The following is a 17,003-nucleotide window of genomic DNA, read 5'->3' on the forward strand; positions in this document are numbered from 1 at the left end:
GTATACATCACAGTCTGTACACCCGGCTTGTACTTCTCTCACTATTGTGACACAATCCTCTCGCCGTATTCAGCCATACAATGTTTGATCCTGTGGCGTCCCGAACAGACCCTGCTGCCAGCTGAGAGGCTGCTTCCATTCCCGTGTGTCTAGCGACAACACTTTGGAAATTGCAGTAGCCATCAAGAAGGCATCCGACCTGTTATCGCCCTCTGTCACGAACTGGAGGATTGAAGCTGTCGGAATATCCCACGCCGCCGGAAGCGAGGAGAGGATGCGTCGGGTCAGTCCTCCTGCTGGGATGAAGGGTATGGTGCTCTCGAGGTGTGCGGGGGCAAGCGGGTTTTGTGAGACTGGAGAGGTATAGGCTGGGATTGGTAGGGTGGATATGGTAGAGAGTGGCGTATCTTTCCAGGCAGGTGAGTTGGGTGGAACGATATGGTATGTCGGCGTTCTGTGGTTGGTAACGGGTGTGAGTTTGTACGATCTTGGGGAGTCACAAGAAAAGTGGAACGTACATCATTTGTGCATCCGTTCGGTTGGAGAGGTCGACTCCAGAGAGGAACAGGATGGCAGAAAACTGTGAATCAGTGATGAACGCTAGCAACTTCGCAATGAAGTCCTCCTTCCGATCCTGTGTATGAGTATCAGTTAGATTACGCTGAGCGAGTATAGTTAGTGACGCGCCTTGAGCACAGGTGATCTCTGTTGTATCACCACGACATTGAACCCTTCGAACCCTTCGTGCCCATAGACTGACCATAGAAAGAATCGATTGGTGAAGGGTCGAGTTGGCAAAAAGAATCTGTACATACGCTCAAGAGGAGTAGTGATCCCTTCTAGTCCATCTTCTCTCCCGCCAACGGCAGGTACAAGGTCTCTGGAATCGAATCGGCCTATGCACTCAAGCTCGAGCGAAGTTATGAGAAGACTCGAAGCGAGCTGGGAGATATTTCCTATGGATACGATGGGCTGCCCTTGGGGTTCAGATTAGCCTCTGCAATGACGAGAACCAGGACATACGCACGACAACCAAAATATTTCCCGCCAATGGTCTGGATGGCTCTCTGGGAAAGTAGAAGGCTGAAGTCGACATGTTTGAGACGCAAGAGTGGTTTGTGGGTAGTCTCGTAACCAGTACCGTCGTATCGAATTCCGGTTTATAGTACCAAGCGAGTAGGCACAAACCGTCGAAATTATAGTACCAAGCGAGTAGGCACAAACCGTCGAAAGACGGTCTGGTACAGCGGGGTTTGAATCTCCTTGTTGCGCGACTTGCCTTCTCTTGCCTTATGGCTTACCGGTCCGCCCCCGCCACTTTGTAGTTCCTCCGTTCCGTCGTGTGGCGCGGCCGTGGCGATCTCCCCTCCTCGTCATCCATCCACGAAGATGGTGTCGAACTGGTCTTATAAGCTTAACACTACCGATTAGAATAGGTCTAAGATGCAGTCTGTATACGATCTACTCGATTCGCAGCTCTCTAACCAAGCCGAACTAAGTACTTATGGGGCCTCACTTGGATGGCCCTTTGAAACTGTATCTCTCGTCTGTCGAACTTTCGGTTGCTCTTCGTGCATGTCTTTTGCTCTTCCATCACCATCACCGATGTTTTGAAAGACCCTAGACTTATGCAACTCTAGAGCGCTCTTACTGTTGTGACTCCTCGCAAAGATTCACTTGCTGATTCCACCACTGGCTGTGGGAAAACAATCGCCATGGTTCTTGTATCACTGTAAAATCCGGTGTTTGACGGTGGCCCTGATGGTGCAGCGGAGTGAGATTTCCCGGGAGTGTACCCTGAGAAGCCGAGAGCCGTAGCATTCATTGCTGAAGACATGGAAACAGCGCCTGAGGTGGGGTTGTCAAAGTCCAGAACAGTGCCGTTATACTGGCATTTCGACCTTTTTTTGGGTCTAGAGTATTTGAAGATGTCGGAAAAGCCATATCAAGACTCGGTATATGGTATAAGAGGTATTATTGAGGCTGAAGCTGGGTATGTGAAGGTCTATGTACACGCGCCACACGACGGAACGGAGGAACTACAAAGTGGCGGGGGCGGAAAGCGGGCGGACCGGTAAGCCATAAGGCAAGTCGCGCAACAAGGAGATTCAAACCCCGCTGTACCAGACCGTCTATTGACGGTTTCTGCTCACTTGCTTAGCTCTATAAACCGGAATTCGATAGGCGATACTTACTGGTGACGAGACTAGTTTGTGGGGTGACGTAAGTGGCGGACGTAAATCATCGTTCCTTCTCATGCGTGGCCCAGAACTCGGCGGACGTCCTCCATTCCATCACTCGTCTTCTCGCCTTCTCACCCTGAGAAGAAACACTCTTGTCTGGGATGCCTGCCCACACAGCTATCTTCACTGCAGCGAAGCCTGTCTTTGCACGCCCACTCGACTCGCCGCGTTCAGCAGCTTTATCATGATGGAGCTCCCTTCTGCCACAAGACTCAGAGTCGCCATCGCCATTGACCATTTTTTTCGGATGTTTTGATCCCTCATTTTCGCCCATGCATGAATGGGCAAAACAACAACCGGTGCGGGGAACAGGGAGCGCGTGTAAAGCACGGCAGATTGGATTTTCCCGCAACATTGAGGGCGGATAAAGACATGTGAATGAGACTGAGCGTGAGTGGGAAATCAAACAGTGTGCAAGCATGAGGCGGGCAGAGAGGCGCAAGGGCATAAGATCAACGGGGGACAGAGAACACCTCCTACAATCCATCCACTCGAGAGTGAGACAGCAGCAAGGGTAAATCGGATGCTCGAAACGAAGATGACAAAAGTACATATATCCATGAGAGAACAAGAGGCTCAGTGCGTTAACGGCCCACAGTAACGTGCAAGAGAATAACACACAATTCAGCCTGAAACATCGAGTGGCGTGAGCATGTAAGTAGCGGCAGAACATCACTTTGAGGGTTCGACATAGATATCCAGCCCTAATCGACAAGTACGATGGGTGCGCCGAAGTAGAAAGAGCTCATGATGAAACCTGGGATATTCGTCCGTCGGAGTGAGTTATTGTTTAGGGAGACGTCATTGCTGCGAAATTGGAAGAGGATGTTGGACACAGCACGGCACGGCGCAGGGAAGGGATATCGATGGCCTTCAGAAATGACTTGGATGGGAGGGCAGGGCGGAAGCGACTGCTACGGAACTGCTGAGCGTGAGACGAAAAAGCCCATGCACCGGCCTAATTGAATTCGATCTTTGACGTGCAAGCCTGAACGCCAGCGGGAGAGTCAATTGAAAATTGCGCCAACATGACAGGTCAGGTATTCATGTCAGTTCGAATGGAATACAACGACCATGTATCATATTACATACCCAGTTAAGATGCTTGCTGTTGCACTCAGCTTCACGCTGTCAGAGCACTGATTCATCCTGCCGAGAAATAAGCAGCATGTTGCAATGTTGCAGTTTGACTTCGAAAGTGACTGCATCACTTACGCTTTCTGTCTCGGATGTGAGATCTATGACCTCTCTATCACGGTCTTTGGGAGGAGTGCGGAGCTTCGCCTTACGCCTAGAAATGTGAAAACAGGAACCTGTCACCCTCGCGAACCGACAGTTGACATTAGTCATGTCAAAGAGCTACCTCGAATCCTGTGCCTTTATGACCGCTATGAAAACCCGACGTTAGCAGGACACACATAACACAGCTGCCCGAGGTAGACTTACGGAAGAAGTCCTTGATGAGGTAGGGGAGTCTGGCTTTGGAATGCATCTTGAGGGGCGCCAATGTCACGGGGTGCAGGTCTCCCTTTGCGACCAAGGTGATCTCTGGTCCAAACAATTTCCTGTCGAGACAACCTCAGCACATGCACAGGCAAAAGAACACACAGCGGCATTTGACATACCTTCCTATAGCAACGCGCTCCTCCGCTGTCCAATGCTCTCCTTCAACGGGTGGTGTCAAGCATACCATCTCCTCTTGCTCTACATCCCACACGCAATGGTGTGCATATATCAGTCTGACCGTAGCGGCCAACCGCATGTACGACTCTCCCTCTGCTCTGTCCGATATGAGTATCTCCACTGCAGAAGCAAATGAGCAGCCCTGCAATGCTTTCAAAGCTGTCTTCCATCCCACCCCCGGAATTTTTGTGCCATAATCGCACCCGGCAAGCATCCAGGTATCAACAAAACTGACGTTGGCACCATCCAAGGTGAACTGGTTAGTTGCAGAGACGAAATCTTGCCGCATGTACCGGTTGACTCTCGTGTCACGGGCTGACCACAGCCGATATACAGTTGATGCACCGTATGCAAAGACGTCTCCGTCTTCAGTGATCAACCCATCGACTATATCGTGGAGTTCCAGCCACACTAGTTGTGCGTCTGCCTCATAGGCAGACACCACCAGCGAGACATCGATCTTCTTCAGCCTCTGCCAACCATCGGCATGAGCCCGAGTTCCGACTCGCCTGATAAATCTTGAATACATACCTCGATCACCTCCTTTGTGAACTCTGACGTGACACACAGCACCGCTCTGTAGTCGCTGTGGGATATCTTACATCCTTCCGCGATCTTGTCCTTCAAAGACTCCGTGGCCCTCTCCAGGTTGTCCTTCCTGCGTAAATGTGTCGGGGCTTTTGCGGGTAGCGGGCGTCCATCAAAGACAGCATAAGGCGTTATCCCACATGCCAACATAGAACCGATTGTCTGCATCACAAACTCGGTTGGCCTGTGAGCATGGCCCGTGAGATTCAGATACAGGTGGATAGTAGGATTAGTAGGATGTCACGTACTTTGGAGTGTACCGATTGTTAGCCATGTTTTCTGAATCCGTGCTCAAGGCTCTATGCATCAGGACCGACATATCGATGGCCAGTCTTTTCCCCCGCAGACTTGATATCTGGACCGAGTGCGCTGTGTGCTGCACGGCGCACCAAAAGCCTTCGACACCCATTGAACCTGTTTGGACTGATGCCACAAGACTTAAGACAGACATAGATGAAGCGCAAGGACGGCCATAGTACCTCGAGACGGAAACTCAGTGATTAAAAAATCCAAGCAGCGAGGCGGTTCCCGAGAGTAATAAGACCAGATACTTGGGATTACACCAGTACGAGCGTAGCACAAGTGAGGAGGCGGTTACCGAGAGTAATAAGACCAGATACTTGGGATTACACCAGTACGAGCGTGAAGTGAGTCGCAGATGGGCCCATGACGATGGTTCGGGAAATGCCGGGATTACAGGCTCCATTCGAATTTCAACGCCTCACTCCCCCGCTCTGAACTTACTTGTGCCACATTGTTGCATCACAGCGACACACGCCCGCTTATTCAGCTCACACTGATTGTGTTGGACAATCCAGGCAAACATCTCTGTGTTCTTTCTATCACGTTCGCTCCAGGAGCACTTCTGCAGATGGCGTTCCGCACACCAGAAGAATGGCTGGATCAGTTTGCTCGCGTATCCGAAGGACGTTTCCTGACTATCGGCTTAGACAGTTTGTCAGATCAACACAAGCAAGAAGCAATGAACTTAGCATGTGACCTTGTGCGTGTGTTCGCACCCGATGTGCAATGGTCAATCGCCGAGGATGGGCTCCCTGAGGTTGAAATGGATGTCGTCGCATCGGATCAGGACGAAGAGAATGAAGAGGAGGATGAGGATGTCCCGCATTTAACCCAAGTATGTGTGGTTAATGGACCCATGGCACGACGTGACTGACTATGTTTCACAGGAGGAGGACGACAAGGTGTGTATCAATATTGAGACATGGGCTCTGGATATACCGTCTCATCACATATCCAGCTCCTTACAGATGCGGGGGAATTGGCCCGGAGGCTGAATCTTTGGCAGAGGCCTCTGACCCCTCACGACTTCATCCACGTACTCATGGCAGAGCAATCCCCCCGAAAGACAGACAGGATTGCAGAAGGTGTAGGTCTGGCAATGCGTGGCGTCCAGTGGGCGTCCTGTGCGGAATGGGTATGTATTCACATTCTGATCAACCAGAGTGATTCTCATTGAACGTAATATAGGAGGATGCTCTCCATGATCTGAAGCACGACATGACACCTACACAGCTGAGTCGGGACACTACCCGCTGTGACTTGCTCGAATCTGTATCCTCAAGGTTGCATATGAGGAACAAAGTATGTTCCTCAAGTGAGCTAGTTATAAGCATAGCTGACGAATGCCTATGATTAGATCATGGCTGCACACGAGGGGAACCATGGCGCGGGAAGGGTGGTTCAGCAGATTGTGCACCGTGTTGAGAGTGTCAAATTTGCAGTGGACTGGCAACAACTGTCGAAGCGCGATAAAGGTGTCTGGTTCAAGGACCACTTTCGCTTGCACTCCCACCACAGGCACCTGTTCTCCCACCTTGATGAAGACGATCAAGAGGTGATTGCTCAAACTATCAAGACTCATCGCATAGACTACAAGAAATGGAAACGTTCGCTGGAGAGCATCACGACCGCACGAAACCGCTTACTAGAGCTCATTCGCCATGTAAGCACTAGCCTCTGATCTCCTTCTTACTTGATCCTTGACCGATGACTCGCAGTATGGTGCAGTCTCCCTCTTAGTCCCTTCCTGGGATGAGGATATCTTGAAGCGCTCCAGATATGCACGAGACCATCAGGTTATCATTGCTTTGATCGACCGCATTATCCCTCCACAACATGATCCCACAGACGTGCATGGCGAGGGAGCTCATCCCTTAGCCATCCACCAACCTTCGATGCGCCACGCTGTCTGGAATATTGCAAACAGTTTGGGTGATGAGGATATGGCTGAGTATGTACAAGGATTTCTTGCATTTCTGAACGCACATGTGGAACCCGCCCAGAGCACCAGCATTAGCCTCGACGAGTGGCGAGTCTTTGTTGATCGCCACAGATGATCACTTCACATTGTAGAACAGGGGTTGATAGCACAATAGTAATGAGTACATCATTGATGATAATGCCAAGGCACGTCGTACCAATAGGAACGAAAACTACATCACATTCATTGTGACTCAAGGATGTGTTCGCGCTCGCGCTCTTGCACGTACATCCCCTGAATGGGCAGGTAAACGTTGATGATTAATACAACATGTATAGTGACATGGGCAGAAGATACCTGCCTGGGATGAGTTCTCGCTGCTTCCAGAGGGACTTGGTTGAGGGCTGGACACACCACACTCGGCAGGCATGCGGGCACCTATGGGTGGGAGCAAGAACTGGCTCAACGTGGGGGGTCGAGGGGCTGGTCTGAATGGGGGCATGCTAGTCGTATGCTTGATGATTCTGCTACATCCATTACCAATGAGATATTAGAGAGTCATACTCAATGTAACAACAGAAAGTACAGACAATGAACAAGTATTGGAGGCACAGCACTGTGACAGAGCGACCCGGGAGGAAACGTGTTTAATAAGAGCGGAGATTGAATGTGAAGTCGGACTTGCCAAAAAAACTCAAGTCCAATACGACGGTTTTCCTTAGACTTTGATCATTTAGTCTTGTTCAGAGTGAAGTCTTGCACAGGAAGATCAGGAAGAACTACGTACGATGACGTTGTCCAGTTGGGTTGTCGCTTGGTTTTGTTTTGATTCGAATGGCGGACGGGGTTCGGGCATGTCCGCGTTCGTGGACTGCTATTTCATCGATCATCCTTTGCATTCCCCATCGACCGTCGAACCCACACTTCCATTTTCCTCGAATGCCGATCATAGGCGAGAATGAGTCGTTCTATGTCCCCGCTGGCAGTGAGTACACATCTTTCTCTCCCTCGCTTCGTTCTATCGCTCATTTCTTATCCTCAGCGGATTACAGTGTACTCGAGCGTATCGCCAGTGTCCTCCTGCGCCATCTCCGCCGCACCATAACCGCTACCAGTCCGGGTGCGGTCGGTAAGTACGCTCAGCTTATGTAGCGTAGCGCCTACTGACGAACATCGTGTCATGGCAGATATCAACCGGTTCGGCTCCTGGCACATCGACGCGACAGACAGCATGCCCTGGCACATTGACTTCATAGACGACATGCGCGGGCCATTGTCCTTCACCCACAATCACGCCTCCGATGGAGAGGAGACTGCGTGGGATGACATCCTCGGGCCTTTGTGGGATGGCCTCGACTGAGTCTTTCTGGTTGTAATCATCGGGCCTTTGTGGGACGGCCTGGATTGAGTGTTCCTTCTTGTAATCAAAAGTTTTTTCTTGTGAATCTATGCGGCTGTCATCGTAGGGAGAGCCCCGCAACAAATACATTCGCGCTACCGTACAATTCATCGTACATGCTTCAAATGAGTCTCAATGCCCATAACTGAATGCCCACGTCCACTCCCCGGCCTCGTCAAGTTGTATAAGCGACGCGTCAAATTTTACCTTGGCGCCATGAGATAGGGGTGCGCTGTAATACGATGTGAATATCCACCGCTACAGAGAATGAAAGGGTACGACTGACTGAACCACACCGTAAGTTTGTGGCGCATAGCCAGCCCTCTCCAGCTCACTGCCGTTCACCTCCCTAGCGTGGAAACGACGGGTGGCTGGGTCCCAGGAATCTGTTATGACACCCCGTCTGGTAGACTCCCCCCTCCTCAATTCTACTGCACAGTGCCCGTTGAATAGTCTATCCCAACGTAAGCTAAGAAAAAATCCGAAAGATGTGATGTCACGTACAGCTGGGCAAACGTCTGCCTCCACCCGAACGCATCCATCGGCAGAGAAGCGGTCCTCGTCATGAACGATTTGAAGATCGGATGACACAGGAGCGAGAAGGAGATGGTATCGACACAGTCGAGCATGACGATGACCATCGCCAACGGTTCCTCTTCGCCCTTGCTGCGTGCATCGGCCACCCATTCGGCTTGAGCACTTACACGTCGCTTACAATAATCGTCGAGGTCCACAGGCAGGTACCTCTCCCGCTTCAGCGCCTCGATACTGACGGGGTGGATCGACTGCAGGAGATACCACTAGAGCATATGAGTCGAATGTCCCAGAATGAGCAAAACGGAAAAAAAAAACCTGTGAACGTGGGAGGTGCCTCTGGTAGGCATTAGACACGACGTGAATGCCGATGAGAGTCTTATCCCAGTCATAACTCTCTATCCGAGAGGGATCTCCATGGCATAACTCACGGACGGCGTGTGAGCATGCAATACCGAGACTGTCGTTATGTTCCACCCGCCAATGCCCCCATTGCCTACGCTCGAGAGCGGCTGCAGGAGAATGATCGGCTTGCATCATCTGCTTGCAGATTCCCCTGAACAAACCACGAAATAAAACAAGGCAGCCCGTTTGAAACACAAACATTGACATACTTGTGCGACTTCCAGGCGGCGCTCTGGCATTGGGCTGAGCAGAACGGCGTGGTGTGGCAGCCAGAGCAGCGGGGGAAGCTATTCCCTGGAGGCGGATAGCCTTCGCAACCCTCACAGGGAGGATACACGGTGCGATGGACTGGGGGCATGGTGAGCGAGACCTCGACGGGCGAGACACACCATCTGGCGGCATATATGTAGACTCAGAATATAGCATTCAGAAACGTACTTACCAGCTGATGGACGGCGCCGACGGTGGTGATACCTCCTCCACAAAGAGGTCCGCGCTCTCCAAACAGAACGCAGCGTGTCGGCCAGTCAGCAGCATGTGCGGACACTCTCATCCCCAGAACTCACAAAAAGCGGTCAGCAGGTCAGCATGTACAGACGATTTATCACCCAGGTTCCCAGACAATGACCTTTACAGACATTCGTCCTGTTCCTTTGGACAAGGCGCCCTACACGAGCATCGTCTGCGCCCCCACGCGGCTGTGGCGTTGTGCAACCAAGACAAGCACAAGACGAGATGAGATAGATTCAAATATATATACACATGCACAGAAGGAGACGGCATCGGGGTAGTCGTAGTGGGAACACAAGAGGCACCAAGCGGGCCCGCTTGACGAACGAACATGCACGATTGCCACCGCGAGATCCGATCGCACGTACAGCCTTCCTCCTCCTCCTCATCTACTGAACCCTCACCTCCATCTCTCCCGCTCGGCGAAGAAATTGACAGAGTTGGAACAAACGCACCCAGATAGTCAAACACCAGCACCCCACCCCTCCTCGTGTCCGCCTCCGCACTGTCGATCCACACGCTCCGCACAACGAAGACAGCATTGTGTCAGGAGCTCAAAGGATATGTTGTTCGAGGAGAGTCTTGGGAAAGGGCGCTCAGAGACAGGCGATTTCGGTGGAGGCGTGGTTGTGGGCATTGACGAGGTCAGGAATCAGCGAGGGTGAGGGAGGAGGAGGATGTTCAAGGCGAGGGACGAGTAGTTTGAGTATGACGAGGGAGGAGTTTGATGTTGAGCGCAGACCCGTCCTCATCGATCGCACCACGCACATCCATGTGTTCCAGGTGGAACACTCGAGCAGTCAGCGTCATGGGAAACAGACGCAAATGGAAACAACGCACCGAGTGTGCTCAATAACGTGCTACGGGACTATCAGAAGCACCTCGAAATACAAATTCAGCTGGTAAGTTGAACATGCTCACCGTTCACCAAACAGCTCGTCAACAACGCACACGATGCACTCGACAGTAAGCCCGGCAATGCATTGACAAACAATCGGAGCGTAGCTCCGGAGAATCTGGTAAATACACAAGAAATTGAAGGCTGGGGATTACAATAGCAACTGCTCAGTCGATGTCCAAGGCGCTCCATTGGAGCTCTACATCGGACTCGTATCCCTCGTCCAGTTGACGGATTGGCACCGGGGAGGGGTACGGCTGGTAATCGTGGGCAAGGAGGCTGAAGGACGCCGGCCCGCGCGGGTCGTCCATCATGTCGACGTGCCAGGATTTGAACTGGTTGGTATCTGCCGTGGAACGATCTCCGTCAGTAGGCTCTATGCTACATGACTAACTGTACTTACCGACCGGAGCCGGGCTTGCAGTGGGGGTGTGATCGATAGTCCGGCGGAGATGGCGCCGCAGGAGACAGACGATATGCTCCACAAGCATATAATCTGCTGAGGTTGAAGTAAGCGAAAGAGTAAAGCAAGAAAGAGAAACATAAGTGCTCACCGCCGACTGGGACACAGAGAGAATCATTGATCCATATCAACAGATGACGGTGAACGGGGATGGTCGCGACAGAGACAATATCGTCTACACAAGAGATATAGTGGAGATCATGAACAACAAAGAAGTCAGACTCACCGGAGGCAGACATGGCGGGCTAGGAGTTCGATAGGGTGGAAGGAAGAGGTGAGGCCACGCGTCGAGCCAGGGAGTGGCCAGGGCGGCGGGCCGTGACCTTACGGATCCTCCGGATTTCCCGCCTGTAACTCTAAATTTGGAGAAGAAACAGCAACTGGTTCACGCAGTGATCAGTATGAGGACGTGTTGTACGTGCTTGAGCTGCGGAGGCTCCTTCAATATTGATGTACTTTCACATACTTTGAACTCTTTTTACGTGCTTGATTTCAAGATCTTATCTGGGCTACTACTGGTGTACATGTGCGCTACCATATGCGCATGTCGTCGCATGTACATGCCCTTGTCATCGTCAATGCAAACATGTTAGAGTATCGTACTCCCCCACCACCTTCGTGAACGCAATCTGCGCCCTCGCCTCTCGCCTCTACTCCGTCGAGATCCTAATCGTCAAAGACCCTATACTCCTAGTACTCGCAGTGCTCAACGTCACCCAATGTCCGTGAGCCTCAGGTCCCGAGACGGCATCATCATCGCGTCTCCCTCCGTCAAACCGTAGAAAGCGGTATCTAGCATCACATGTTGATGGCTCTTCGCACTCATGTTGGAATAATGTGGCGACTTTCTTGCAAAGGCAAGTTGAGAGGTCGTGACAACATGACTCGTCAACTCGAAGCCAGGAATGGCGGGCTTCGTCCAGCGTACAAGGCTACCCTGACCTCTCACAATCGAAGCCGCGATGAACGACGACAAGTATTTGAGCATACTAATATCGTAGCATGAACAACAATTACATTGGTCATAGGCGTTATATTGGTACATGGTGTAAGTCAAGTTTGAATGACCTCCCGTAACATCCTCCGGTGAGAGCTCATATCCCGAGTGTCATTGGGGATTCTCATCCGCGGTTCAACACCCGGATGATTGACATGAGGTCCAGTCTTCAAATGAATCATTACCAAGATGGCAAAAACACCACAATCATCATTGTTGCTTTGCTGCGACATCTGTAAAGAGGCATCATAAGACATAATTGACAAAAGTAGAAGAACTAAAGAGTCACTCACTGATCCGCGTGGGTTCAGTTCCCATTCATCCCACTTCACTTCACCAGCTTCGCACAGAACCATGAGTCTCGAGACCCAGATCTTGAGAGCCTGTGCAAAATGCATGAGAAGAATTTATGTGAGTTGATGGCAAAGCAAACCTCAAGCTCTTCAGAATGTATCCCGCTGTGGCGTCCACTATCATACATCACAATCCTCTGGCCCTCAAAATCTACCAGGCCGACCATCCAATGATTGCCATCAACATGGATTGGGATGATGGTGCGCTTCCAATTATCCGTCATAGTTCGAGCGTATTTCTGCGACAGCATCAATGATGAGCATTCTCGTATACAAAGTGCTGTGTAGAAAGTACGTACCTTCAATACACCCATGCGCCACAAATCTGCCCAAGCTCGGTCCGTTTGGCTGTGAATAGCTGCTCTCAGCTGGCCATAAAAGAAGCTCGTCATGAAGAAGACAGAGTGGTCCTCCTTCCGTAGGTGCTGTGCAAAGTAGTTGACAAGCTCGTCGTTGATGTGGCGGCAGTCTTCGAGGCGCTCAATGTCTCTAGTGTGGAGCTGGAAGGGCTTGGACGTGGAGAACAATGAGGTATCCTAGAATGGACTTATCAGAAATCAGCAACATGAAAACGTCAGAGGAATATGTACCTTGAATTCTGCGATGATAGCATCAATCCGCCCAAGGTCCCCTCGTAAAGGGAAAGAAAATTCCTGTGCCGATCGGCTACCACTGGGGCGTGTCCAACTCTGTGCAAATTGTTCCTCAGCTTGCTCAATCCACTTCAATAACTCTGGGATCCGATTGATCCAGCGGATATTCTTGCACAGAAGATGTTCAGTGGACAATGGACCATTGTGCATGATCTCCAGCTCGGCTTTTGACGCAAAGAAGTCGATGTGGTCCTGCACAATTGTCAGTGCCGCTCGAACACATTGCAGGTTCTGCAAGCGGAAGCCCAACTGCACAAGGCCTTTGAATGCTCCCAGTTCTGGGTGGTCCCAGATCCATATCGCAATCTCATCAATGGTAGGAGGCTCGCAGATCCCCAAAATGGAAAGATTCATCGCCATCTGGAACTTGGTTAGGCCTGACTTCAGCCCAGGGATACCCAGGGACTCGATGAAGCGTATGGCCATGAGCCATGTCCGGAATAAAAGCGCAAGAAATTCCTCCCAAAGATCCGCGAGGGCAGGAGAGAAGAGTGGCGCAACTTTCTCCATCAATGAGAATTTGGAAGGGTCAAAGAAGGGAGATGCATAATCGAGTGGGTCGAAAGTACGGTCCTTTGCAGACTTGGTGGGGAGTAGTTTAAGGAGGTTGCTCGCAGAGCCATAGATGGTGCAGTTCGAAATCTGGAGCATTCCCTGCTGTCTGAGCTTTGGCGGAGGAGACTCATCGTCGGGGCTGATAGTGTCGGTATCGGCGAGATTGCACCGGGCCAATACTTGCTGATTATGCAGCAGAGCTGAACCGAAGTTGGTGAGAGCATCCGGGAGCGTGGCTGCGAAATATGTGTCAGGCTCGCCTGGACCTTGCGGATCAGTGCGTGCAAGGAAGAATTTCGTCATGCCATTTTGCCCCGTGAGCATCCAGAGGGTAAGATTGGCGGCACCCATGCGTCCAAGGAGCTTCGCCTTCGGTAGCTTCTTCAACAACAACCTCACCCCCTCATTGTCCCACCGAAACGGGGAAACCTGATCCACATCACCAGGCCTATGCTTCCTGCCCACTCCTGCTCTCTCACCCACCAGAAACTGACGCAACTCGCTTCTCCCCGGCCCCATGCCCAACCGATAGTTCAGAGCTTCCCGCAAGATGATTGCTAATCCTCCAAAGTGAGGAGCCTCCCCGCCCACAAGGAGCTCAGCTCGCGTCAAATCCACAACTGGCCCCTCTCCACGGTGTCCAAGTGCGTGAGTCTTGGGGCCGTGCTTGGCTGCGGTAGCCCCAGTCAGAGGTCCTCCTCGGTGAGCGGCTTGCTGGTCTCGAAAGTGCGCGAATGAAATATGATTGCCACCAAGATATTGGAGGACTTGATGCTGACACGCATCCCCGAGATTGTGAATGGCCTCACGGATGTCATCGGTGATGTGTTGGTCAAGCCACGCTCGCAATGGGGCAAGTTCGATCTCTGGGCGTGTAAGGATCCTGTCGGCGAGGCGGTGACTCTCGATGGACGCATGCGAAAACACGAGAGATGGAGACTTGAGAAGGGCCTCGATGGCTGATGCGAAGAAGATTCCCTCTGTGTGACAAGCGTCCGAGAGCAGTAGCAGAATCACTGCACGGCATATAGTACGCGCGCGCACCTCCTTCCATCCTTTAGTCTTGACACGTTTGGTGTTGAAGGCAATATCCGACTCGGCGACCATTGCAAATACTAGCTCCCGCTCTATAACCCCCTCAAAAATTTTCTCGGCGCGTTCTCGTAACCCTGCCCAGCCATGGCCCGCTCTCCCCTTAACATCTACTAGCTTCACAGTTTTATTCTCTGTTCCTGGTTCGTCGGGGCGTATATGGTAAAGATTCCATGGGATCGAGTCTAGGTCTTTGAGCTGCTTAGCCTGGCCTTCTTCGAGAGATCCAGTACGGCCCCTGGACATCTTGTTTTTTTGCTGACGATGCAAAAATACGAATTGGATGATGTGGCGTACGAGCGGAGCGTATACTGGATAGGCCTGCAGGAGGTAGCTTCCCCACCTTCGACCGCTGAACAAATCGTACGGATCACCATTATCAAGGCCAAAGTCGTCATCGTCGTGATGAACTGTGGCGGCATCGAACAGGACCTCGATGAGAATAGGGAGGTCGCGTGTCAAGAATTGGTATACGACAAGAAGACTTCGACAGTGTTGCCAGCGGAGGATGGTAGCTAAAGTCTGGGCCTTGAGACTTTCCTTCTGAATTCGTGGTAGAAGGCGAGTTGATTCATGGAGGAGGGTGAAGGTCATGAGCATCGATGTTTCCTGAGACACGTGAGAGGAGGAGGGATAATCCACGTGAAGTGGACTGTAGTCAAGCCAGCCACTGAGGAGCACCTGTCGTTTGGCAACGATGTTGACCTCCTTTATGATCTCCGTTAGGCCTTTTCCAGGGTTTGTGTAGTTGGTCTTGGGTTGGGCTCCGATGGTGTGCGCCACTCCTTGTAAAATATCCACCTCCTGCTCGAGTATCGCCCTGTCAATCACTCGCCTCAGGAGCTCTACATTCCCTAACTCGGGTGGTTCAGAATCAGCCGCACCGGTAGGCTTCCGCATTCGAACTACGCGCGTGCCTCCTTGGCACGACAGGAGCAAGTAGTCTCGAATTGCTTCTAGACAATTACTAGAGCAATATCAGCATGTGAGCTAGAAACTGTATTATATCTACGGCACTCACGGTAGATCCGACTCCTTATGCCACTGAGAGTTTTCGACTGAGAACCCAGCATATTTGACGAGATACCATTGGTCGGTTGCATCAAATTTCTTCAAGAGATCATAGAGATGAGTACGCCGATTAAGACAGAGAAAGGGGGACATGTACATGGTTGATGACAGCCTCGACCTCAAACTCGTCATCTCCATAATCATCGCTATGTCTTGGTGCATGTTTCTTTCGCGGACTAGCTTCTTCTTCGGCATCTGCTTTCCGTTTGTTTTTGTTGGGATTGTCGCGCTCATCGTCCTCTTCGTTATCCGGCATCTCAGATTCACCTTCTGGATCGTAGTCCTCACCCCTGTGGTCATAAGGCAATTCTGAATCTGTAATAGATCAGTATAGATACAGAGTACGTAGAGAGCCAAAATACTTACCATTAAATGGCAGATCTGACAAGTCTGATAAAGCACTGCTGATATCGACTCCGACTGATGGGGTATCTGGTTGTTGTAGAACATAAGTATGGCACTAAAAGTACTTGCGATACATGATCATGTCACTTGCCTTGATTGTTCTCAGCAGAGGCTGGCTCGAGTTGCGTATCGACATCCATGATACTGAAGCCGGAAGCGGCAGACTGAGGTGTGGGTTCAGTCATTGTGGGCTCAGCAGAGGCTGGCTCGAGTTGCATATCGACATCCATGATACTGAAGCCGGAAGCGGCAGACTGAGGTGTGGGTTCAGTCATTGTGGGCTGTTGGGCCTGCTGGTCGGTGGACTCAGATGTCATCGTGTCAAGCTCAGCAGACGGCATCCTCAGTCCAGGCATCGCTGACTTCAACTGTGAGGCATAGTATGTGGCAAAGGCCGGTGCATTGACGGGATGGTGGATCCTGTCGGACAAATCCATGTGAGATAGACTAGATGTGTGGAGAGAAAGAGAACGTGCCATATGAAATCGTCGACTGCATCAATCACACGCTCGATGCCATCTTCACACTGCACTACCCATTCCACCTTGAGGACGATGAGCAACAAACGACAATGAAAGACTTAGACCAATGCTCACTATCATGCCCTTTGGTGTTTGTTCGCGGAGAACCTTGGTTACTTTGTACGGAACATCCATATCTTCCGAGGTGGAAACAGGCATAAGGTGACCAGAAGTGATGGGTTGGAATAAACTGAGCTGAGGGATGGATGAGGATGAGGTGAACCATGAGGCCATGAGTTCGCGACGGGAGTAGTACGAGTTTTTGGTGATTCCAAGCGCCATGTCTCTATGGCTTCGGTGCTTTGACGTAACGTAGGTCTTCATCTCCTCGATCAACGCCTGGTCATTCGGATCAAAGGGATCATGTTTGGAAGCCTTGACAGGCACCCATTCGCCACTCTGAGGATTG

At 51.3% G+C, this 17,003-nt stretch overlaps 7 protein-coding genes across 7 annotated transcripts; 3 read left to right on the plus strand and 4 right to left on the minus strand.

Moving 5' to 3' along the window:
* Positions 1-69: 69 nt before the first annotated feature.
* STEHIDRAFT_163947 (uncharacterized protein) lies at positions 70-1,096 on the minus strand (the record flags this gene model as incomplete). The annotated part of the gene is made up of 5 exons (XM_007311679.1): positions 70-454; positions 519-634; positions 718-755; positions 816-972; positions 1,028-1,096. 5 exons carry the CDS (start codon positions 1,094-1,096, stop codon positions 70-72), a joined length of 765 nt encoding a protein of 254 aa, XP_007311741.1.
* Positions 1,097-3,822: 2,726 nt separating this feature from the next.
* On the minus strand, positions 3,823-4,923 carry STEHIDRAFT_69827 (PIN domain-like protein; the record flags this gene model as incomplete). The annotated part of the gene is made up of 3 exons (XM_007311650.1): positions 3,823-4,398; positions 4,458-4,698; positions 4,763-4,923. The coding sequence occupies 3 exons, from the start codon at positions 4,921-4,923 to the stop codon at positions 3,823-3,825; spliced, it is 978 nt and encodes a 325-aa protein (XP_007311712.1).
* Positions 4,924-5,385: 462 nt separating this feature from the next.
* STEHIDRAFT_163949 (uncharacterized protein) lies at positions 5,386-6,874 on the plus strand (the record flags this gene model as incomplete). The annotated part of the gene is made up of 6 exons (XM_007311680.1): positions 5,386-5,652; positions 5,705-5,719; positions 5,776-5,952; positions 6,006-6,119; positions 6,175-6,480; positions 6,536-6,874. 6 exons carry the CDS (start codon positions 5,386-5,388, stop codon positions 6,872-6,874), a joined length of 1,218 nt encoding a protein of 405 aa, XP_007311742.1.
* An 803-nt stretch (positions 6,875-7,677) lies between these two features.
* Positions 7,678-8,098, plus strand: STEHIDRAFT_163950 (uncharacterized protein; the record flags this gene model as incomplete). The annotated part of the gene is made up of 3 exons (XM_007311681.1): positions 7,678-7,723; positions 7,781-7,867; positions 7,926-8,098. The coding sequence occupies 3 exons, from the start codon at positions 7,678-7,680 to the stop codon at positions 8,096-8,098; spliced, it is 306 nt and encodes a 101-aa protein (XP_007311743.1).
* A 171-nt stretch (positions 8,099-8,269) lies between these two features.
* Positions 8,270-9,434, minus strand: STEHIDRAFT_163951 (uncharacterized protein; the record flags this gene model as incomplete). The annotated part of the gene is made up of 5 exons (XM_007311682.1): positions 8,270-8,369; positions 8,424-8,591; positions 8,642-8,922; positions 8,990-9,227; positions 9,286-9,434. 5 exons carry the CDS (start codon positions 9,432-9,434, stop codon positions 8,270-8,272), a joined length of 936 nt encoding a protein of 311 aa, XP_007311744.1.
* Positions 9,435-9,917: 483 nt separating this feature from the next.
* STEHIDRAFT_116756 (uncharacterized protein) lies at positions 9,918-11,207 on the plus strand (the record flags this gene model as incomplete). The annotated part of the gene is made up of 6 exons (XM_007311683.1): positions 9,918-9,950; positions 10,025-10,247; positions 10,370-10,488; positions 10,522-10,605; positions 10,628-10,849; positions 11,082-11,207. The coding sequence occupies 6 exons, from the start codon at positions 9,918-9,920 to the stop codon at positions 11,205-11,207; spliced, it is 807 nt and encodes a 268-aa protein (XP_007311745.1).
* Positions 11,208-13,028: 1,821 nt separating this feature from the next.
* On the minus strand, positions 13,029-13,388 carry STEHIDRAFT_20950 (uncharacterized protein; the record flags this gene model as incomplete). The annotated part of the gene is made up of 1 exon (XM_007311645.1): positions 13,029-13,388. A coding segment is annotated over one exon (360 nt), but the record flags the coding sequence as incomplete, so codon positions are not given.
* Between the last annotated feature and the right edge of the window lie 3,615 nt (positions 13,389-17,003).

Source organism: Stereum hirsutum (genome assembly GCF_000264905.1).
Source record: "Stereum hirsutum FP-91666 SS1 unplaced genomic scaffold STEHIscaffold_30, whole genome shotgun sequence".
NCBI lineage: Eukaryota > Fungi > Basidiomycota > Agaricomycetes > Russulales > Stereaceae > Stereum > Stereum hirsutum.